Raw genomic sequence first — 22,982 nt, 5'->3', positions numbered from 1 at the left:
ATTTACAATAAACTCATAAAGTACATCATTCTGATTGAAGCTAAGGTTTAAGTCTTTTACCCCCCAAATAATTCTACCTTGTTTGCTTGTTTATCTAGAGAGTCAACCAAATCATTTGCTGATCTTCTAACCCATCTATCCAGCACACCAATCTCTCTTGAGAGGCTTGTAATCTCCCTCATACTCTGTCTATGAGTCCAAATCCACAAGGTACCTGTTTGCATCAGTAGACGATCAAGACTACAATCAGCCTTGAACCCTAATAGATTTCAGATTAGGAAAAGTAGAAGAAAAGAAAAGAGAAAGGAAAAAGAGAGGAGAAGAACTGGAGAAACAAAGGCTGAAAGAAGGGATAGATTCAGAATGATCTGCCGCCGCCACTCTCTTATTATTTATAGGTTATGTTCAGTACATAGGGAAAAGGACAGATCTGCCCTTAGTACTTACATGACAAATAAAGCAAATAAGAAACTGAAATAAATAACAACTGAAATAACAAACTAACCACCAACTAACACTACCATGACTGAAACAAATAATTACACATACTGTCCTACGAACACAGTGGGGACCACAGCTGCGGAGCCCACATCAGTGTTCTCTACACTCCCCCTCAAGTTGGGAATAGATATTTATCATTCCCAACTTAGATAGGTCTGCCTCTAACTTCTTCCTTGGCACTACCTTGGTGAGGATATCTGCGAGCTGCATGTTGGATGTGATATACGGAAGACACACTTCTTGTGATGAGACCCTCTCTCGCACAAAATGTTGATCAACTTCAATGTGTTTAGTTCTGTCATGCTGCACTGGATTGTGGGCTATATTAATAGCTGCCTGATTATCACAATACAGCATCAAGGGCTTCTCATAATCAATACCCAACTCTTCAAGTAGTGACCTCAGCCATAGGATTTCAGCCACTCCGTTAGCCATTGACCTATACTCAGCTTCAGCACTAGAGCGGGAAACAACACTCTGCTTCTTACTCCTCCAAGAGACAAGGTTACCTCCCACAAGGGCACAATATCCAGAGGTAGACCTCCTGTCAGCACTCCCAGCCCAATCGGCATCTGTATAGACCTCCACCTTCATGTGATTATTGTTCTTGAACAGTATACCTCTACCCGGGCATCTCTTCAAGTATGCTAATATTCTCTCTGCCGCAAGAAGATGAGTAGTTCTAGGGGAATGCATGTACTGGCTGATAACACTAACTGCATAACTGATATCTGGCCGAGTGAGGCAGAGATATAGGAGGTTTCAAACCAACCGTTGGAACATAACTTTGTCTTCAAGAGGCTCCCCGCCCTCTGCACTAATCTTGTGATTCTGTTCAATGAGTGTATCAGCAGGCTTAACACCTAACTTTCTAGTTTCCGCCAACAGATCTAGAACATATTTTCTCTGAGAAATAAAGATCCCTTGTTTAGATCTAACAACCTCAATACCCAAAAAGTACCGTAGTGTACCAAGATCTTTCACCTCAAACTCTTGATGAAAGAGTTGTTTGAGGGACTCAACCCCACTACTATTATTTCCGGTCACTACAATATCATCCACATACACAGCAAGCAGGGTCAGAGAGGAGTCCACCCTCTTAATGAACAGTGTATGATCTGACTGGACCTATACATAACCGAATTTTCCAAGGGCTAGTCTGAATCTATCAAACCAGGCTCTAGGTGACTGCTTCAAACCATACAATGCCTTGTTCAATCGGCAAACCTTCTTACCTGTCTCTGTATCATAGAATCCAGGAGGCAACTACATGTAGACCTCTTCTTGTAAGTCTCCATTCAGAAAAGCATTTTTAACATCCATCTGGAACAGGGGCCAAGAATGACTTGCTGCAAGGGATAACAAAACTCAGATGGTGGTCATCTTGGCTACTAGGGCAAAGGTCTCCAAATAGTCTATACCATAAGTCTGGGTGAACCCCTTTGCAACCAGTCGGGCTTTGTACCTTTCAATGGAGCCATCGGCATTATGCTTCACAGTAAATACCCATCTACATCCAACCGATTTCTTTCCTTTGGGTAGGTCAACTAGCGCCCAAGTATTATTTTTCAACAGGGCATCCATTTCAACTTGCATTGCATCTTTCCACTCTGGAACTAATAAGGCTTCTTGCACTGTTCTTGGAATAGGGACATTGGCAATGGAAGTGAGATAGGACCGGTAAGAAGGAGATATGCGATCATAGGATAAAAACTGGGAAATGCAGTGAGTTGTAGATGTGGTGCAATGTCGTTTCCCATTGTGGACAACAATAGGGAGGTCAAGGTCATCCGCAGGAGGTAAAGGAACAGTGGAAGGTGTATTAGTGGGCTCTGGGACTGTAATACCTGGATCTGGAGCCGCAAAAGGAACTGGAGCTGGCCTAGACTGCCGATGACTGGGATCAACCTGCCTGCATCGCCTGTAATAGACTCCCAACTCCTGATCCCTCTGACCACCCTCACCATTACAGCCTTCATCACCCAATGGAATAGGTAAAGGAACAGCCCCACTCCCACTGCGCTCCCCTTGAGGAAAAAGACCCAAATCCCCACTCTCACTGCTCTCCCCCTGAGGAGAAAACCTAGGATAAAAGGGTGTCTCCTCAAAGAAGGTGACATCCATGGAGACAAACTTCTTCCCCGAAACAGGATCATAGCAGCAATAACCTTTTGAGTTTGTGCATAGCCGAGGAAAATGCATTTGGAGGCCTTAGGGTCAAACTTGGAATGATGGGGCCCGAGAAGCTGAACGAAACAGGTACAACCAAAGGCACGAGAAACTTGGAATGATGGGGCACCTCAAACATGGAATGATGGGGCCCGAGAAACTTGGAGGCCTTTCGGCAACTCCGTTCTGCTGTGGTGTATGAGGGCAAGTGACAAGAAATAATAGTAGTGAGATTGAGTCCCTCAAACAGCTCCTTCATCAAGAGTTTGAGGTGAAAGATCTTGGTACACTACGGTACTTTTTGGGTATTGTGGTTGCTAGATCTAAACAAGGGATCTTTATCTCTCAGAGAAAATATGTTCTAAATCTGTTGGGCCGAACTCTTGTTATCCTCTTGGAAAGTGCTTGTTTTAGGGTTTTCTCCCAGAGGTGATCAGTTTTAGGGTTTCACATTGACCCTACGACAAAACCTAACTGTACGGACTGCTTGGAAAGTGCGGCTGAGCACTTATTTCAGACCTACGATTGAAACCCTAATTCTGTTCCAGCATCTCAGATTGCTCTCTAAGCTGGTTTCAGACCTATTTTTGGTTTCAAGCTCTTTTAGGAGGTGAAAACTTGTACGGACTGCTTGGTACTGTGATTGTTGATTGGTTTCATATCAGATTTATACTGGTTTCATGCATATATTGTGGTTTGCCGCAAGGTTAATGTCAAACCCTAGAATAGAGAGACAACCCTAAAACAGTTCGGCCGCTCCTTCTAGATAGGTCCAACCTATCTTGACTGATAGCAGTCTCTAGAAAATAAATAAGACTTACCCAGAGAATGCTGTTCACTACCTTCCAAGGTTGCCTGAACCCTAGCCTTCTCTGATTCTTCCTGATTACCAACACTCTGCAAGCCGTGGCAAGTCTTCAACAGCTGCGAACCTCTTCTGGTAACCTCCAAGAATCAGCCAACGTATACTTCTTCATAAACTTCCAGCCCTAGATAGTTCTCATGTGGTCGGCTGGACTAGACTCACATGAGAAACCCTAGATAGATAGGCTCTGATACCAAGTAGACGATCAAGACTACAATCAGCCTTGAACCCTAATAGATTTCAGATTAGGAAAAGTAGAAGAAAAGAAAGAGAAAGGAAAAAAGAGAGAAGAACTGGAAAAACAAAGGTTGAAAGAAGGGACAGATTCAGAATGATCTGCTGCCGCCACTCTCTTAGTATTTATAGGTTATGTTCAGTACATAGGGAAAAGGACAGATCTGCCCTTAGTACTTACATGACAAATAAAGCAAATAAGAAACTGAAATAACAAACTGACCACCAACTGACACTACCATGACCGAAACAAATAATTACACATACTGTCCTACGAACACAGTGGGGACCACAGCTGTGGGGCCCACATCAGTGTTCTCTACAGCATCCATCCTATCACCAATTTTGAGTCCCCTTCTACTTCAATATGTTGTACACCCAACTGTTTCACTAGTCACTGCCCTTGAAGGAGAGCTAATACTTCAGTCATTAGGGAGTCTCCCATTCCTATTTACATTGCCACAATCTTTCCTTCTCCATCTCTTATCACACATCCTATCCCTGAAGGACCCAGATTACCAAAGGAGCTTTCATCAAGGTTTAGTTTACACCTTTGGTTCACTAGAGGAACCCAACTTTCCAGAATCAATTGGGGAATAGACAATTAGACACTAAGAGAGAGAAACCAATTAAGCCTCCTTTTCTGCATCTTTTTTTTGAAAGGTAAAGTAAGATTTCATTAATTCAAATTGAACAAATTACAACAGGAGATAGCCACTTAAGGACTAGACAGAGCACAAGGCCAAGTTACAGATTCCAAATGGACTTAGATCAAAACAACTCAGGTACATTCAGGTTCTTAAAGTCAGGAGTTACAGACATGCAAGAGATCAGCTTGCTAACCGCCTGCTGCACTACCTCATCAGTGCTCTTTGTCTTGTTGCATAAGACTCTCCTGTTCCTTTCTAACAAGATTACCCAAAGAACAGCCGCAGGAACTGTCTCCCATATTAATTTTCCTTTTTTCTTCAGGCCTGAAATCTCCCAACAGAACAGCAGGCCTTTGACTGAATTTGGCATGACCCAGCAAAGATCAATAGCCCTAAGAAAATGATCCCATACTCTGGAGGAGATAGGGCAGTGGATACACAGGTGGTCTGTGGATTCAGAAAATAGACCACACAGCAGGTAAGAGAGATGAAGACCTCTCCTATCCAAATTTTAGAGCGGCTTTTGTTCAGCACCATTGTCCACACAAGGAAGTTGGACTTAGGGGGAGAACTAGGATTCCACACTTGATAACAGGGAAAGTCAGCACCACTTCCTTTTCTGCAGCAAATCACAAGTGTTTATCTTATTCTGAACCACTTCCCAACAGAAAACCTTAACTCTGGGTGGTACTGGAATACACCAAACTTCTTTAGCTGAAAGGACATGGCCTGTGATGCAGGAGCTGAAGAGTCAAAATTGGAATTTTATGATATTTTATGTATTTCTGTATTTTTGGACAGTAGGGGTATTTTTGTCATTTTTTGCAATTTTCAGCGGGGTCCAATGATAGGGTTTAAATTGTCTATTTATAGTTTGTTTATGTTTAAAATTTCAGAGTCATTGCATAAGTAGGATTAGAGTTATTTAGTCTTCTTTGAATTGAAATATGATATGACAGCTTAGTTTGAGTCCTACTAGGATTATCAAGTCAAACAGTTTGACTCCTAAGACTATTATGAGTCTAACAGTTTGACTCCTAGGATTATTATGAGTTTAGAGTCTATAAATATGTATGGGCGTTTTACACAAAGGCAATGAAATTTGTAGAGTTTTCTTCAGCTTATGCTAGCTATGGTGAGTGATTCACATGCCCTAGAGTGATTCTAGGCACCCTGTGAGTGATTCCAGGTATTTTCTCTCTTCTTTCTCCCCTTATTTTCTCTCTTATTCCTTCAAGAAGCCATTACAGCCATCAACAGCAATAAATTTCTGACCAAGAAGACCATTCAACACTCTTTAAGGACTAGAACTGAGCTGATCCTACATCAGCCTGACTAGAAGAAAGAAGGGCATAAAATAAAAAGGCACATTAAAAGAGCCCAGAAGGAGAGGCTGACCAACTCGTCAAGAGCCTCCATTTCAGACTCTCTTAACCCTCTTCTCAGGCACAGATCCCAAGCACCCCCATCACAGTGGAATTCAGAGACTGGTTTAAATTTTTGTAAGGAAATGGAATAGATAAAAGGGAATCTATCCATGAGAGAGCTCTTCCCTAACAGATGTCCTCCCAGAAAAAGAACTTTAGCACCAGTGCAAGCATCATACCTTACAAAAGGAAGGAATAAAGGAAGAATACCATGAATTTCTTTCCAAGGGGAGGAGTGGGATGCCCTCAGGTCAAGACCAGCATCCCAACCATTTACTGAATGACCATGAATGCTTACATTCATGTGCCACAACCTATCCTACTCAAGAGGCAATCTCTAAATCTACTTACCTAACAAAGCTATATTCCTCTTTTTGATATTACCTATTCCAAGACCCCTTTGCTCCCTACATCTAGTCTCCAACTCCCACTTTACCAAAAGACCTTTCTTTGAATCCCTCAGCTCCCACAAGAAATCTCTGATGAATTTCTCAAGTTTACTAGCAACCCCCATTGGAACGCTAAAAGTGGATAAAAATAGACCAGTAAATTTGCTAAGCCGGACTTAATTAGGGTTATCCTGCCTCCTAACAAAATGCAGTTCCTTTTCCACCCCGCCAGTCTCTTTGAGAACCTCTCCACTACTAGGTATCAAAACCTCTCAAAGAAAGGGTCCCCCCCCCTGCAACATCAAACCCAAATAGAACAAAAGCCATTCTCCCACCTCACACCCTAAGATTGCAGCAAGTCTAAGTCCTTAAACTAGCTATATTTATACCAGCCACACAACTTTATTCCCCAGTTCACCTTGAGATTAGACACCCTTTCAAAGTAATTAACTAGAGTTCCAAGATTAGACAATTCAATACATCAAATCATCCACAAATTGTAGATGAGATACGACCACTTCCTCCCTACTCTCCAACCCTTGACAGGATTCAATACATCAGCTCGGAAATCAAACTACTCAAGACATCTGTTACCATAGTGAAGAGAAAGGGTGATATTTGGTCACCTTGTCTAAGTCCCATTTTAGCTGGAAAGAAATCCCTAGCCACACCATTAACCAACATATAGTGACAAGAAGAGATACAATCCTTTATCCATTTGCACCATCTATCACCAAATCCCCTTCTCAAGACTTCCAGTAGAAATTCCCAATCAACCATATCATAAGCCTTTTCCAAGTCTAACTTACAAACCAATTCATGTTTCCCTTCTTCTTATTGTAATCAATACATTCATTTGCCACAAGGATTTGATCTATGACTTGTCTACCAACCACAATTCACAAATATGCTGTTACTGGAAGAGAAGAAAGGAGAACTTTTTTTCCTCAAAGCCAAAACCTTCGCAATGATCTTGTACATGTTGCCCACCAAACTAATGGGACTAAAATCCTTAGGATGCCTCGCATTCACCTTTTTAGGGATTAGAGCTATGAAAGTGGCATTTGCTCCTGAATTTATTCTTCCTCTCTCATGGAATTCCTCAAAAACCCCCATAGGACAATCAACTTTAGTGGTTCCTCCTCTTCACTCAGGTTTTGCTAAAATTGTACACTATCATCATATCTTGGTCTGACATATCTCAAAGTTCTTTTAATTCTTAAGCATGTCACTTCAGAGTTATGACCTTCCCTCTTAAATCTGTTTGATCAAAGTATGACATCAGCCCATACAGGTTTCCTTTCTATTTTTCCAAAATATGGGCTGTGTTAAATATTTATCATATTTTTTATGGTATACTTGCAGTCTTTATGAACACGCATATGAGGTTACATAGTTATTTAAATTTAGCTATTACACATTTTTAGCCAACTAGTCAACGTATCACCTACAAAATCCAAAACCACAAGTAAATTGCCTTGATACGTCAACATCCATGGAATACAAAACAAAATAGTGCATGATATGCCTTTGAAAGCAAAAATTCCTGAAGAACTAGGATTTGCAAGAACTCCCATCATGGCAATGGAAACAAAAGCACAATAGGTTCACCAATGGGCAGTAATTATCAGTAAACAGCAGCAACAGAACACACATAACTGTGCTTGAACATAATTTCTTTTCTTGGTCAGTTGAAAACATAACCTGTGCCATTTAATTGGAAACAAGAGATGTTTGTTTAGAATGAAATTACTTGTTTATTATGTTTTACCACAATTATGACATTTATAGAATTTTGTCAATAAATACTGCACATATCGATTCTATGAAGAAAGAAATAATAACAATAATTAAATTATTCCCCAATAACTTGTCCAGTAAAATGCATTTAAAAGAGAGAGGTAACCAAGATATCAAGCAACAATAAGAGCCAACCGTTCCATTTCATCACGTTCAATTTGGAAGAGTAACTTTCATGCATTAATATATAACTAGCTTTCCAACACACAATATGAAAACCAGAAAAAAAAAAAAAACTACTACAACAATTTTACACATTTCCGCACAGAACATACTTTAACTTCCTTAAGGCATGAGCAAGATTCACCACCGTTGGCTCCCACATTTCACTTAAAGATGAAGGAATGTGTGCCAATGTTTTCTCAAACCACCAGACTGCCTTTTTATACCTAATGCGCATCCAACAGACAATGAGGTACAAAATCAGAGTACTGAATACAAATGACTACAATAAAATACTAAAATTATCAAAATAATAAATACTACTACAAAACAATCTAAGAGTTCTCAATGAAAACTAGAAGGAATTGCAAAAAAACAGTCAACAAGACTACAAGGTAGAAGTAACAAATTGTAGTCTTAGCTGCTTTTTTCATTGTTTTAACCCGTGTGGAAAAGGTTATCTAGTAGTTGGTGACTTTGAATGGTAGACTAAATATTAACTTTGTCATTAATTAAAAGGTTAGATCACCAATGTTTTGATCAGCACATAAAACCATTTCTCAACCTTTAATGCCCAGATACAGAAACTAACAAGAACATTGATACAGAAACAGGTTACGAATGCATATTCTGGCTGAATTGTTTCTGCAGGTGCCAAATTCTAAACTATGAATGAGTTGGATTTCTTTTCTAAAAAAAAAAAAAAAAAAAAAAAAAAACAAACAAACTTGAAACCTTATAGACCTAGAAGCAAAGTTTAAATATAAATGAACTCATGATCATCCTTGTAGGAAATGGAAAGGATATAAAGTTTATGGATTCTTCACTCTTGGCAGAAGCACTTGTCAAAATTACCAAGGATAGTAGGAGCAGGACACCAAGTGCTAGAAGCAGTGAAAGAAGATTTTTGTCAACTTAAGGTAAAGTTATTGACCAAATAGTCTGGACTCGTAACCCCAATCACTTTCTTTTATTATATGAAGCTAGCACTATATGACAACAATCTAATATAACCTAAACAATGTCAACTGTGTATGGAATAGTACAGTGTATATAAGTATGACGAGATTGATGCATGACAAAAAGAAACTAGAGCAGTACATGTCATGAGCCTTGAATTCCTTACTCCTTCATATGATAAGCAACAACACCAAGTTCATTATATACAAGTGGATCTGAAGGGCAAATTGTCTTTGCCTGCAGGAAAAACTGACCACAGAAAAGCCCAATAAGATTTTGATATTTCATTCATGATTAAAATGTACTTCCTTCCATAATTCCTCAAACGGTTCTCAAGTCACATGCATTAAGATACAACTCTAGATAACCAACAACAGAAAACAATTCACAGTATATATAAGAAGCCAGTGATATGAGAAACAATGAATTTTAATGCCAATAAAGAATCATGGAATGATGAAATTGTGGGCAGAACAAATTTGTTCCTTTCAGAAGGTTTTTTTTACATCTTTTTGAAGGGCCACACAACGAAAGGTAGCCCATCACCCAACCCATAACCCCTCCCCCAACCCAGGTGCAGGCAGGATTCAATCCCAAGTCTCTGCTACGACCAGCAGGAGACCTTACCGACCAGCTGGTTGGAACCTTGCTTCCTTTCAGAAGGTATTGAACCACAAAAGAAGATAGAATGGAGCAACCATACAAATTTGTTTGGTACCTTGACCCAAATGCTTTACATCTACTCATAAAACTTGATCACTACTAAATCAAAGAAAACACCTTCTCGAATGCAAACCATTTCATCATGTACTAGTACTTCTGCCAGTTCCATTTTTCAGTCCTATTGAGATTTGGTTTGAACATACTTGCTAATAATATAACACAGAGTGTATCTGTCTACCCACTTCTCATTACAAATATGAGAAAAATGTGCACATGTCACATGCAAGGGTTTCTTTTTGTTCATAAATTAATCCTTCTATGTTCTTGTATCGCAGAGACATGGGGTGTTATTAAATTGAACATCAGGCAGTTTAATTCCATAAAACCTTTTTCAGATTTGTAGCTCCTCTGATATATGTGCAACTACAATATTGAACTAGAGATCGAAAGTAAAGACTCTTAATAATCAACTTACTAAGGTATGCAACTCAGCCAACTGTCCTTTTTTTGCTTGAATTTCTTAATCCATTTACCTGTACACTTCCTTTATTTTTTTTTTGAGGAAAAGACAATTTGTATTAATCAAAAAGGGAAAGAGTGTACATGAGAAGATGTACAATGTAAGGCCATGAAGAAACAAAAGCACATGAGCCCATACAATTAAAATGGCAACGCATTTGCACTATTAAAAAAAAGATCCCTTACCAATCCAAACCAATTCAGATTTAGCTAAACTATCTGCCAACTGGTTCGATTCTCTTGGAATCCATCTGCAACTTCAATTTAAAGAAGAGGAAATGTCATGGATGATGGATCTCAAGAATAAGGTGACCACACTTCCAAGGGCTTGAGTCCCTGAACTTAGCCCAATTTATAGTGTTTCTGGAATCTCCTTCTATCACCAGATTTCTGATCTGCTGCTGAGTAGCAATCCAGAACCCCTCAAGGAGAGAATGGATTCCAGCACTAGCTGCATCTGAAGCTGAAGTTCGAGCACTAGAAGCCCAAACCAGGCCCCCATCAACTTTGCTGAGGATATCCCCAATACCAGTAGCAGTAAGACATCCTGATTTCTGCTAAAACTTCCATCAAACTGTAGGATATAATCTGTCTGTGGCCTGAGACTCTGGGAGGAAGAGGTTGGACAGTGATAGGTCTGGCCAGAGATGAAAGCATCACTTCAAGCCAGCTTCTATGCAAATCACCCCTGTTAACTCCAGCAAAAGTCTTTGTTTCTAGCATCCAAGAGTTAATTTAACTCAGAATCCGACTTTTTGATCTTTCCATTGAAGAGTCCCTGCCCTCAGAGATCCTTCTATTGTTCCTCTCAGATCCCCCACATAACCACATGTGATAGCTTTCCAGCAGCACTTACCTCCCTCAAACTTGTTGCACTGCCAGTGGTCAATAAACTCTCCTACAGTGTTAGAAGGAAACCAGCTGTAGTTACCATCAAAGACTTGGTCAAGGAAGAACAGCCAGAGGCTTCTAGGCTTCTAGCTACCATGCAATTGATAAGCAAGTGACCAACTGACTCCCCGACATTATAGCACATGACACAAACATGAGGATACCGATAAATGTACAGCTTTCCCTTCTTCTCTTGCAGGTTGTCACAAGTGTTAAGCTTACTCCATATTTCTTCTCTAGAACCACACTTACCTGAATCTTTTTTGGCCATTTTACACTACCACCTTGGGTTTTGTCCTTGTGGCATTACATTTAATATGATTTCTTAAAAACTAATAAAGAGAAAATGTTGATGCAAAGAATCTAGAAATGGAGATTTAAAGAAGTAACTGATTAGTTAAGCATAGCAGAATCAAATTGATCATATGACAGCCTCCTAATAATGCTGATACATCCCTATAATATAATATTTAAATTATCCATTAGTTCAACTAATTCAACCACCCCCAACAAATAGAGAAAAAAAAAAAAAAGAAGAAAACCATTCATCATTAGTGCTATATAGAATGCAGCTATCTTAATAGTCCACAACTCAACTAAGCAATTGCCCCAACTATTTGGGATCAGGTACATGTTCCAACATTCCACTCAGTTCGGTGCCATATCTAAAAGTATGGGCCCTTATACCATTGCACAATACCATGCCATGCCTGAATAATTTGTTGTTCTGATTAGAGATCCAAAATTCTTAAAGTTGTGTAATTGTAACATTAACTTGATAAAAATTTTGTAATGAGATTTATTTATGTATCAAAATTAGGTCCTTGCAACAACTGTCAGTAGGTAAAACATCTATAAGGAACAAATATATATTAACACTAGGACTGATAAATCATATGCATGGATACCATATTGTGGTTGGAAATCTTTAGACTTTAGAAGAATGAAGCTTCACCTGTTCTGCAAGTTTAAAGCTGTGTGTTCGCATGTATTCCATCCCAATATACAATGTTGGTAAATGGCATCTGGTTTAAGACAATAATAAAATCCAACCCGTAAATAGAAAAATTCATAATTTATAAGATGGCATCAATCATGCATAGCTTGTGGAAATAATAAATAATCATATTACACATATGAAAGAATCAAAACAAAAACAAATGAATTGAACAATTGTCAGAATAAGGAAATCAGACCAAATCCTATATCCCAATGATTTGATATTCTAAACAGTTAAACAACAAAGAATCAGATCTCTTTGTCAGGCATAATCCCTTAATAACAATGTGGTAAAGCTTGGTTTCCAATTTTCCAGATAATGATGGAGTTTGGGTAAGTAGAATCACTGTCTTGAGCAAAGTTGTGTACTGTGATTACAAACTTCTACTACACTGTTCCTTTTCTTATTTTTATTTATAATCTAATGCTTCTAGGATCCTGCATCCTTGCTATGCGCAAAATGCAAACCGCAGACAAAGTTTATGCATCTTAAGACATAAATCTATGTCTTTGAACTTTTACTAAATTTTTCTAACCTATGATGAATTGACAAAACTACTCATGGAGTACATACTCTTGAGTTGTTTCTAGTCACATTCGATAACTTATCAATTGAGAAAATAGCCTTTTTACTTCTACCTTGATAAGAGTTGTTTCTGGTCACTTTAAAGCTAGAATTAGGATTTCTAAAGGAAGATCGTTAAGTCTACAAATAGAGTCATTGCAACTGAAATTTTAGAACTATTAAATAAAAGTTTGATTTAGGGAGTTCTGGTTATATCCACGAATCTCTTCATTTATTCAATTATTCCCTCCTCTAAGGCTAAGTGATTTTTTTTAGAAAAACTAACTATTTCATTCAAGGAGGTGCCTTGAGAAATGAATTTGGAGAGGTCGTATTCTTTACTCAGGTCCTTTGGAGATTGGGGACTCTACTAGGGCAGAATTATTAGCTGCCTTACAAGGGGTCCAATTTGAAAGTCAATTATGTGTGGAGCAGCTTTTGATTGAAGGGGACTCCAAGGTGGTGGTGGGGTGGTTGAAGAACCCAGAGCAAGTTGTGTGGTGGTATAAGAATGAAATCAAGAAATTTAAATGGCTTACATGTAACATGTCTGTGAAAATACAGTGGGTGGGGAGATCAGCAAAGGCATTGGCTGAAGGTCTAGCCAAGCAAGGGGCAAGTAGGGAAAAATTGTTTTGGGCTCAGTTGTAATTTGATATTTACCTCTTTTGTAATTTGTTTGGGAGAGGCCGCAGCTTACGCCTCTCCAAGGAATGCTTGTATCAGTTTGAATCTCCGAATTAATAATGTTCTTCATTACATATAAAAAAAAAAAAAAACTATTTCATTCAAGTAAAAGGATTGAGATGTACAGCATGAAAGGCTAAGCAACAAAAATCACAAAAACCACCCATCAACTATCAGGTAGTTTATTTGCACAATACAAAAAGTTCCTCTCCAATCCTGACATAGCTCAGTGATCAGCCTTATGGTTCAGTTCTCTTGGGATCCATCTAAAAAAGCAGCCAGCTCTGAAATTTATAGAAGGAGGTGGGCCAGCCTCCAAAGCCCAGTCCTAGGTTTACTTCCCAGCCGATCACATTCTTTGAGTCACCCTCAACCAGCAAGGGAACAGCTTGTATAGCTTTAACAGATCTGAGGCCTACAAGGAAGGCCCTAGCCTCTGCTTCAGAAGCCACCCTTCTTTGCCGTAACAGGCCCACTAAAGGTCCAACCAGAATGTCATTTGAATTCAGGATAATCCCTCCAATTCCTGCTTGAACTTCACTTCAACTGGTGAATGAAATCACAATTTTTATTTGGAGGAGCCCAATAGCTGCCTTTCAAACAGAGATCAAGAAAGAACTGCCAATTCCACAAGTCACTTTACAGTTGATAAGACCAAGTGGTTTATCTCTCTACTCAAAGTTCCAAAAACAAGATTTCTTCCCTTCTTCCAAATTTTGTACTGCTTCATTGTTAAAATCCAATATTCTTAAGCAGACAGCAAGCTGTCTACTTGCTTCTCACCTCTATTAATGATCATTAATTACCCAACATCAACCCAGAAAGCTCACAACCAGTGTGTTAAAAGCGCAAGGCGCAAAAGAAGTGCATGGGGCAATTTGCGCCCAAGGCACAAGGCGCACACCTTTTCGAAGCAAGGAGCAAAAATACAAAGAAGAAATCAAAAAATGCCAAAAATTTTAAAAACAAATGCAAAAATTAAAAAATAGTAATCATAATATATATAAAATATAAACTTTAATTTCAAAATAAATATTTTAAAAAACCTATTATCTAAAATTAAAATACATAAACATAAAATGTAAAGCTTATTCAAATGAAATTAAACAAATAAAACATTTTCAAGCATGTAAAACCCACAATTCATTTTTTTTCCTCAATTGCATTAGTTTAAATAGCTAGTGTGATGTAAAACATCTTGCATTCTTTTGTTGTTATTTCTTTTGAAGAGCTACACAACAGGGGGTAGCCCATCCCCCAACCCATAACCCCCCCAACCCAGGTGCGGGTGGGATTCAATCCCCAAGTCTCGGCTACAACCAGCAAGAGACCTTACCAACCAACTGGTTGGCACCTTACAAAAAACGTTGCATTCTTGGCTCTACAAGCCACCTTTGTACCAAAGCCCTCGAGGCAAGCCTAAATAAATCCATGTTAAGAGTCTTAAATTCTTAATCCTTACACAAAAATAAATGATTTGATGTGGACAGAAAAACAAATTACATGCAGCATTTCAAGTATTCAGCAATAAGAACAAGAAATACAAAGCTGAAAGCAACAAAACAAGTTGGATTTTTAGGGATTTCAGACCTGAACCTGAAGTACAACTCCTCCTGGAACAGTTCCGCTATATAACAATGGCAGCAAGCTTGCCTCCTGTGCGGACACACAGTCATAGAGGGATTGGAAGGTGCCAAAATGGGTTGACTCCTCAAAACCCAAGCTCCCAATACTTGAAGCCCCTAGTTGGGGCCGAGTTATAGCTCAAACAAGAGAAAAAGAACCAAAAAGACCACCTACAGAAACAGCCCCCTTCTCTTTTATAAGACTCACTAGCTTGCTGGACAAGCCAACTAAAATATTTACAACATAAACCCCTAGAATGTTTTCTTTCACAAACAACTCATAAGAACAAAACTAACTTCAAACAACCCCCCCCCCCAAAAAAATAACTTTTGTTACAAAAAGACCCAAGAGACCAAAACCCAACAGATGTGCACCCAACTGCCCCTGACCAGAATCTGAATTATAAAATGACGAAAATACCCCTGGACTCAAACTGTCAACAAAGCTACCCAAAAACAACAATTTGGGATCCTACTACAAAAAAACACATGCAAAGCATAATACATTCATTTTTTCTTTCTTTTTTTGGCCTCATCATGATCTTATAATGTTAATTGCCTTTTAAGAAGATATTTTACTAGGACGAATGAATGAACAACATTACCAAATAGAGGGTTCTCAGAGCTTCGGTGAGCGAGCGAATTTAAGACCCTAACATGGATTTGCTTGGGCTTGCCTCAAGGGGCTTGGTCAGGAATTCGGGGGCAGAGCCCCCAGCCCAGCCATTAGGTTCAAAAAAGAACAAAAGGCAAAAAATTTTAAAAGGTGCACACCTGGGCAGCTGGGCTGTAGCACAAGGAGCATCAGGCAAACGCCTAGGCACACTAGGCGTGTGCTTTTGAAAGTACTGCACGTAGGACCTAGCCAAGGCGCATACCTTAAAATGCGCCTTGGCTGAGTGCCTAGGTGGGCTTTTTAAATCACTGCTCACAACAGATCTGAAAGTCCTAGGACCATCCACCTATCAACCATCAATATGGAGCTTAATTCATAGTCATTTCTTTTATATAGCAGGGCTGCATCAGCTCATCTACAGGTTTTTTATTTATGCAATGATAGTATACTTATCTCAGACATATCAAAAAAATGATTCCTAAGTCTCAGATGAATTCAATCATTACATATGTTACTTGTTCTCAAATTAACTCATCATCACTGAAGCCTCATCCCAGCTAGGGGTGAGCAAAAAAAACCGAAAAACCGAACCGACCAAAACCGAACTGAAAAATCGGTTAACCGAACCGGTCGGTTTGGTGCTTTTAAAAAACCAAAGGTACGGTTCGGTTTCGGTTAACCAATATAGAAAAATGGCGGTTAACCGAACCGACCGGTATACATATATTTCTATATATTTTATATATTTATGTATATTATATATTTTTTTTATATTTTTTATATATTATAAATTAATAAATATGCATTAGATATAAATATATATATATTTATAATTTTTTATTATATATCTATATATTTTTATAATATATATTATAAAAAATTAAAAACCGACAAACTGAACCGACGGTTAACCGATAGGTCTCGGTTACCGGTTTTCCAAAAACCGGTACTACCGGTTCGGTTACAAAATATGCCCCAACCGAACCGTGAGCACCCCTAATTCCAGCTATATGGTGTCATTTACATGAATCCTGTTTCGCCATTCCATTCTGTTTAATGCCATATCAATTGTTAAATTACCGGCACTAGGCTCATTTCTTACTACTTCAACCCATTTCCTTTTTAGTCTACCCCTAGCCTTTCTAGCCCCTTCAACTTGAAAATATGCTTTCATTTCTTTTTTGCCACAAGCGGTTATATAATGACATTAACAAAATATACATGGATTTTTTATCAGCAAGAAAATAGATGAGCTCTGATTATATAGTGATACTAATAAAATATACGTCTTCAATATGCATCACTCAAAAATGAGTTCTAACCCAACAAATTACCCAGGAAACAAACGAGCTCCAGTACGATAAGCAAACATTGCCTGATCACCCTCTTCTTGAGCAGCATAAGCATTTCCATAACCTATCCATGCAGGTGCAAATGTTCCATCCAGCTGTGTAGCCTTGCTGCAGAAGCAAAAGTTGAGCCAAAACTTTAGTTCTTAAGCACTAACTTGTATAACTTCAGAGATGGACCTACGAAAACAGAAACTCGAAGAATACATAGATTTTGAAGAATAATCAAGTTATAAATAAAATGTTTTGTTTTTCAAATCATCTAGTAATGAGATCAAGAGCAGAAGGAACATCAATCTCAGGATACAAGGTCCATTTGAAGTTCCTTTTTTTTCTTGTTCAGTAACTAGATAAAAGAACTTACTAATAAGAAAGACTAGTATGGAGGGCTAATCCCCAACTTCGTAATTTCTATCCCTTTCTTTGGAAAAGGGCCAGCTAGATCATCAGCAGATCTCCAAATACAGCAGAACAAAATGTTCACATGAACTGTCAAAGAACTAGCCTCTCTGACACAATGTTAATATATCCAAGGTAATCAATCTTGCCCATCCAAAATACCTCTCAACATCCACCACAGAGTAAGGCAGTAAGCTACAGCATATATCAGCCTTAGACCCTTTAGTAGATACAAATAGTTACTCTCTAGATGAATCATTGTCCCCTCCAGTCCTGAGTAGACCTGAAGGGTCTTCCTTTATAACTCCTAAATATTCCTCTAATGTATGATAACCCTAGTTTCCCATCAAAAAAATCACCAAAGTTCATCTTGGTAGGAAATAAGGAAGGGGAACTCAGGACTGAACAGGGACTCTGGAAGACAATGAAGAAGAAAAAGTGATGAGCCCACTCTGTAACAATGCTATCAGCATTGAAATCTCTAAACTCATCCAAAGTACACATCCAGTTGGCCACCAAATGGTGATGAGATCCATTAGCACCTCACTTCCTTACTTTTGCCACGGAAGACTCTAGCATCCCTTTTTTTCGCAGATCAACCAGATAACGCAAGAATATGCATAGTCATGTACAAACAACCAAATAACAAAAGATTTCGAGTACAAAAGGTACATCTAGAATGAAAATACAAAAATATGGTCTAATCCAATTCATCCTGGTAGAATCTTGACTATTACCTGAAATATCGTCGTGATTGGTCATATTTCTTGATACAATAATAGTAGCAACCAACAGCAAACCATGACAAAGCTCTAAAACAAAGAGAATGACAAGAATTAGTCAGAACACAGCTTCATAGTGCTGAGATGGCTACACAAATTAGAAGTCAAAAAGTCAGTAAAACAATATAGCACCACTTATCACTGTAATTTAAATATCACTAACTCAACCAAATGCTGCAACTGATGTTTTATAGAGAGCCAAATTTAATCTCTATGTTCAGTATCCTTGAAACATTGGCAACCAGTTGAGATTTGGTGCCAAGGCTGCTCAGTGATTTTTTAAAGAAGGTAAAGTAAAATTTCATTAATAAGCAAAAAGAAAGCCCCTGTACAACAAGAGGCTGTACAATGGGAATGTACAAACATACATCTCTGAACCCTATACCATCACCCCCCTTACTATTGGCAAAATGATTTTTGAATACAAAAAAAGACTAGTAACCTTTTCCTATAAATTCTGTGTACTGCCACCCAAGAATACAATTTTCCTATATCTTCAAATACACCGACTCAATTGAACTATCTTCCTGACATAGTTGTCAAGGCGACGCCTAGGCGACTAGGCGCTTTTCAAAGAGCGCCTCGCCCAAATGCCATATATTTTGCGCACTAGGCGCCCACCCCAAGACTTAAGCGGGCACCTACATGCATCTAAAAAAAATTTTTTTTTAATTTATTAATTTGATATTTCATTGGTTGTTGTATTCTTTTAAAATAAACCTGTTACATTGTGTCATTTTAGTATTAAGAGAACTATACATTGTATCATTTTAGTATTAAGAGAACTATACACTGTATCATTTTATTATCGCTATTTTCTTTTCTGAACCCTTGTATCACAAGGGTTTTGGTTCGACTGGAGAGGGAGGAGAACTGAACAGGCGAACACTGCAAGCTCGAGTAGCCCAGCTCCATCACACCTTAGTTCGAGCAGGAAAGTTGATAACTTCAGTTCTTCTTCGAAAAAACAGGGGCTTTCCAGTCCTCCTTTTCTTTTTTTTTTCGAAAAAACAGGGGCTCCGCCCCTATACTCCTCAGTCCTCCCATTCTCCACTTCTTCTTCTTCTTCTTCTTCTTCTTCAACCCCATGAGTCCAACTGTTCTCAGTCAGTCACTCTCACTCTCTCAGTCGTCAGTCCGCCCCATGAGTCTTTTTTTTTGTTTTTGTTTTTTTTTTTGAAAAAAAACAGGGGCTCTGCCCTACCCAATCAGTATTTCAGTCATGATTCACACTTGAATCATCTCAGTTTTTAACAGCCTAAGCTGTCGAACCTACTCTTCTTCAATTCTTCTCTAATCTCTTCTTTAATTCTTCTTCTTCTCATTCAAATTTTTTTTTATATCATTAATATATATGATTATATGGCTGCTTTTTTTTTATATGGATGAACTACATGGATGAAACTTGATTCAGTGATTGTATGGCTGAATTGGATTCTCTTCTTCAAAAGTTTTTTTATGGCTGAATTACATGTCTGAAACTTGATTCACTGATTATATATATATAGTTGGTTTAGACTCCTTTTTATTGATAATATTTTAGATTTTTAGATTTTTATATGAAATTTATACTCATTTTAATGATTTATAGTGTTAACAGTTAGTGTACATGATTGCTAGTTAGCACACAAAACCAATAAAATGACTTAGAAAAGCATATATAAAGTAAAAGCTCAATAAAACAAACATTTTAAAATTCCAACACCTAGGCGCCTGGGCACCCTGTGGTCGCCTAGCCTCACCTAGGCGCCTTGAAAACTATGCTTCCTAATAAAGACTATTGTTCCTCTCTTGCTGTATCATCCACTAACTGCTGCTGGAACTGTGTGTGTTCTGTAGTCGTATGAGACTACTAACAGCCCAAGCTGTGGTGTATAACAACAGGAAATTAAGAGGATGAGAGGAGAGAATGAGAGAAAGAGAAAAGAAGAGAAGAAGATTTCGAAGGAAGGATTTTAGAAAAGAAGAGGATGCTTAATCTGCCGCCCTCCTCTTTCTATTTATATTAATTCTGAAGTAAGGATAAGACTGCTTACATGGCAAAAGTAAAATCCTAATAAAAGACTAACAACTAATTGTGGACTGACACTTAAATAACTAGTAGTTGTATACGAGTACAATAGAAGAGGTGGGGACCACATAGTAGTTGTATACGAGTACAATAGAAAGAGGTCGGGACCACATCAGTGGTTTCTACACTCCCCCTCAAGTTGGGAATAGATGTTTGTCATTCCCAACTTGCATAGATCTGCTTCTAACTTCTTCTTTGAAACTGCCTTGGTGAGAAGATCAGCAAGCTGCATGTTGGAGTTGATATATGGAAGACAGACTTCTTGAGATGCAACCCTTTCCCTAATAAAATGTCGATCGACTTCAATGTGCTTGGTTCTGTCATGTTGTACCGGGTTATGAGTTATATTAATAGTAGCCTGATTATCACAGTACAACATTAGAGGTTTCTCATAGTTAATACCCAATTCATCAAACAGTGATTTCAACCATAGTATTTCAGCCACACCATTTTCCATGGACCAATATTCAGCTTCGGCACTGGAACGAGAAACAACATTTTGTTTCTTACTCCTCCAAGAAACAAGGTTACCTCCTACAAAGGCACAATATCCAGAGGTAGACCTTCTATCATCAGCACAACCGGCCCAATCTGCATCTATGTAAACTTCTATCTTCATGTGATTATTATCCTTAAATAGTACACCTCTACCTGGACACCTCTACCTGGACACCTCTTTAAATATGCCAATATCCTCTCAATAGCAAGTAGGTGGGTAGTTCTGGGAAAGTGCATATACTGACTGACAACATTGACTGCATAGTTGATGCTTGGTCGTGTAAGACAAAGATACAGTAATTTACCAACTAATCTTTGGAACATAGCTTTATCTTCAAGAGGCTCTCCACCTTCTGCACTATTCTTGTGATTCTGTTCAATAGGTGTATCAGTTGGCTTAACACCCAACTTTCCTGTTTCTTTTAACAAATCAAGGACATACTTCCTTTGAGAAACAAAGATTCCATGCTTGGACTGAGCTACCTCAATACCCAAGAAATACCGTAGCTCTCCCAAGTCCTTTACCTCAAATTCTTGATAGAGAAGTTTCTTAAGAGACTCAATTTCGCTGTTATCACTCCCTATTACTACAATGTCATCCACATATACAGCAAGTAGAGTCAAGGAAGTATCCACTTTCTTAATAAACAAAGTGTGATCAGATTGAGCCTGCACATAGCCAAACTTCAAGGGCTTGTCTAAATCTATCAAACCAAGCTCTGGGGGACTGTTTTAGTCCATACAAAGCTTTATTCAACCGACAAACCTTCTTACCTGTCTCTGTACTATAAAAACCAAGAGGTAACTGCATGTACACTTATTGCAAGTCTCCATTGAGGAAGGCATTTTTAACATCCATTTGGAACAAGGGCCAAGAATAACTGGCTACAAGAGATAATAACACTCCGATAGTGGTCAGTTTTGCTACTAGTGCAAAAGTCTCCAAGTAATCTATACTATAAGTCTGAGTAAATCCCTTTGCAACTAACCGAGCCTTATACCTTTCAATGGAACCATCAGCATTATGTTTCACAGTAAACACCCATATGCATCCAACTAGTTTCTTCCCTTTGGGTTGATCAATTAGCTCCCAGGTATTGTTTCTCAGAAGGGCATCCATTTCTACCTTCATTGCATCTTTCCACTCGGTCAGGGCTTCCTGTATTGTTCTGGGAATGGGAATATCAGCAATGGATGTAAGAAAGGACTTGTAAGAGGGAGACAGGTGATCATAGGACAAGAATTGTGAGATACAGTGGGTTGTGGATGAGGTGCAACAGTGTTTGCCTTTACGGACTGCAATGGGAAGGTCAAGGTCATTCAATGGAAGTGAGGGCTCAGAAGATGGAGAAGGCTCAACAACAGAAGGCTCATCTGTAATGGGAGCTGGAAGAGATGTAGTACCTGGATCTGGATCTTCAGAAGGAATTGGGGTTGGCCTGGACTGTTGATGACCAAAATCAACCTGCCTCCATCGTCTATGATAAACTCTCAAATCTCGACATTTTTGACAACCCTCCCCATTACACCCCTCTTCACTCAATGGAACAAGTAAAGGAACTTCTGATGTATTAACCCCAACCGTACTACTTTCCCCCTGAGAAGAAACCTTAGAGTAATAAGGTTCATCCTCAAAGAAAGTAACATCCATGGATACAAATCTCTTTCTTGAAGCAGGTTCGTAGCAACAGTATCCCTTTTGAGTTTGTGCATAACCAAGGAAAATACATTTTGAGGCTTTAGGGTCAAATTTGGAACAATGAGGGCCAAGAGTTTGCACGAAGCAGGTACAACCAAAGGTTTTAAGAGGGACAGAAAACAACTCTTTATCAGGATATAAAAGAGTGAATGGGAGTTTCATGTCAAGAACCCGTGAAGGAATTCAGTTGATGAGATACACAGCTGTGAGAATGGCATCTCCCGAAAAATGTATAGGCACATTGGAGTTGAATATGATACTTCTAGCTACTTCCAATATGTGCTTATTCTTTCTCTCAGCCACCCCATTCTACTGAGGGGTATGAGGGCAGGTACTCTGATGGATAATCCCATGGTCAAGAAAATAAGAGGCTAGTGATGTTTTAAAGTATTCTCTCACATTATCAGATCTGAAAATTTTGATTTTTACCCCAAACTGGGTTAAAATCATCTTATGAAAGGT

General features: G+C 38.7%; 1 protein-coding gene across 3 annotated transcripts in view; it reads right to left on the bottom strand.

Moving 5' to 3' along the window:
• Nucleotides 1-22,982, bottom strand: part of APC6 (anaphase promoting complex 6) — a 69,323-nt gene that overhangs the window by 14,819 nt on the left and 31,522 nt on the right. For all 3 annotated transcript variants that reach the window (XR_016080090.1, XM_088894164.1, XM_088894165.1), the window contains 5 exons: nucleotides 18,208-18,282; nucleotides 17,057-17,182; nucleotides 12,186-12,255; nucleotides 9,324-9,406; nucleotides 8,311-8,424 (listed from right to left, as the gene is read on the bottom strand). Coding sequence is in view for 2 of the 3 variants with exons in the window: in XM_088894164.1 (XP_088750290.1) it covers nucleotides 8,311-8,424; nucleotides 9,324-9,406; nucleotides 12,186-12,255; nucleotides 17,057-17,182; nucleotides 18,208-18,282 (468 nt within the window). In the remaining variant the exon portion in view is untranslated. The remainder of the gene's footprint in view (nucleotides 1-8,310; nucleotides 8,425-9,323; nucleotides 9,407-12,185; nucleotides 12,256-17,056; nucleotides 17,183-18,207; nucleotides 18,283-22,982) is intronic.

Source organism: Nelumbo nucifera, chromosome 1 (assembly GCF_055504915.1).
Source record: "Nelumbo nucifera cultivar China Antique chromosome 1, China Antique-T2T, whole genome shotgun sequence".
NCBI lineage: Eukaryota > Viridiplantae > Streptophyta > Magnoliopsida > Proteales > Nelumbonaceae > Nelumbo > Nelumbo nucifera.
Note: the sequence above shows the minus strand (reverse complement) of the source record. Positions and strands in the feature narration are given on the sequence as shown.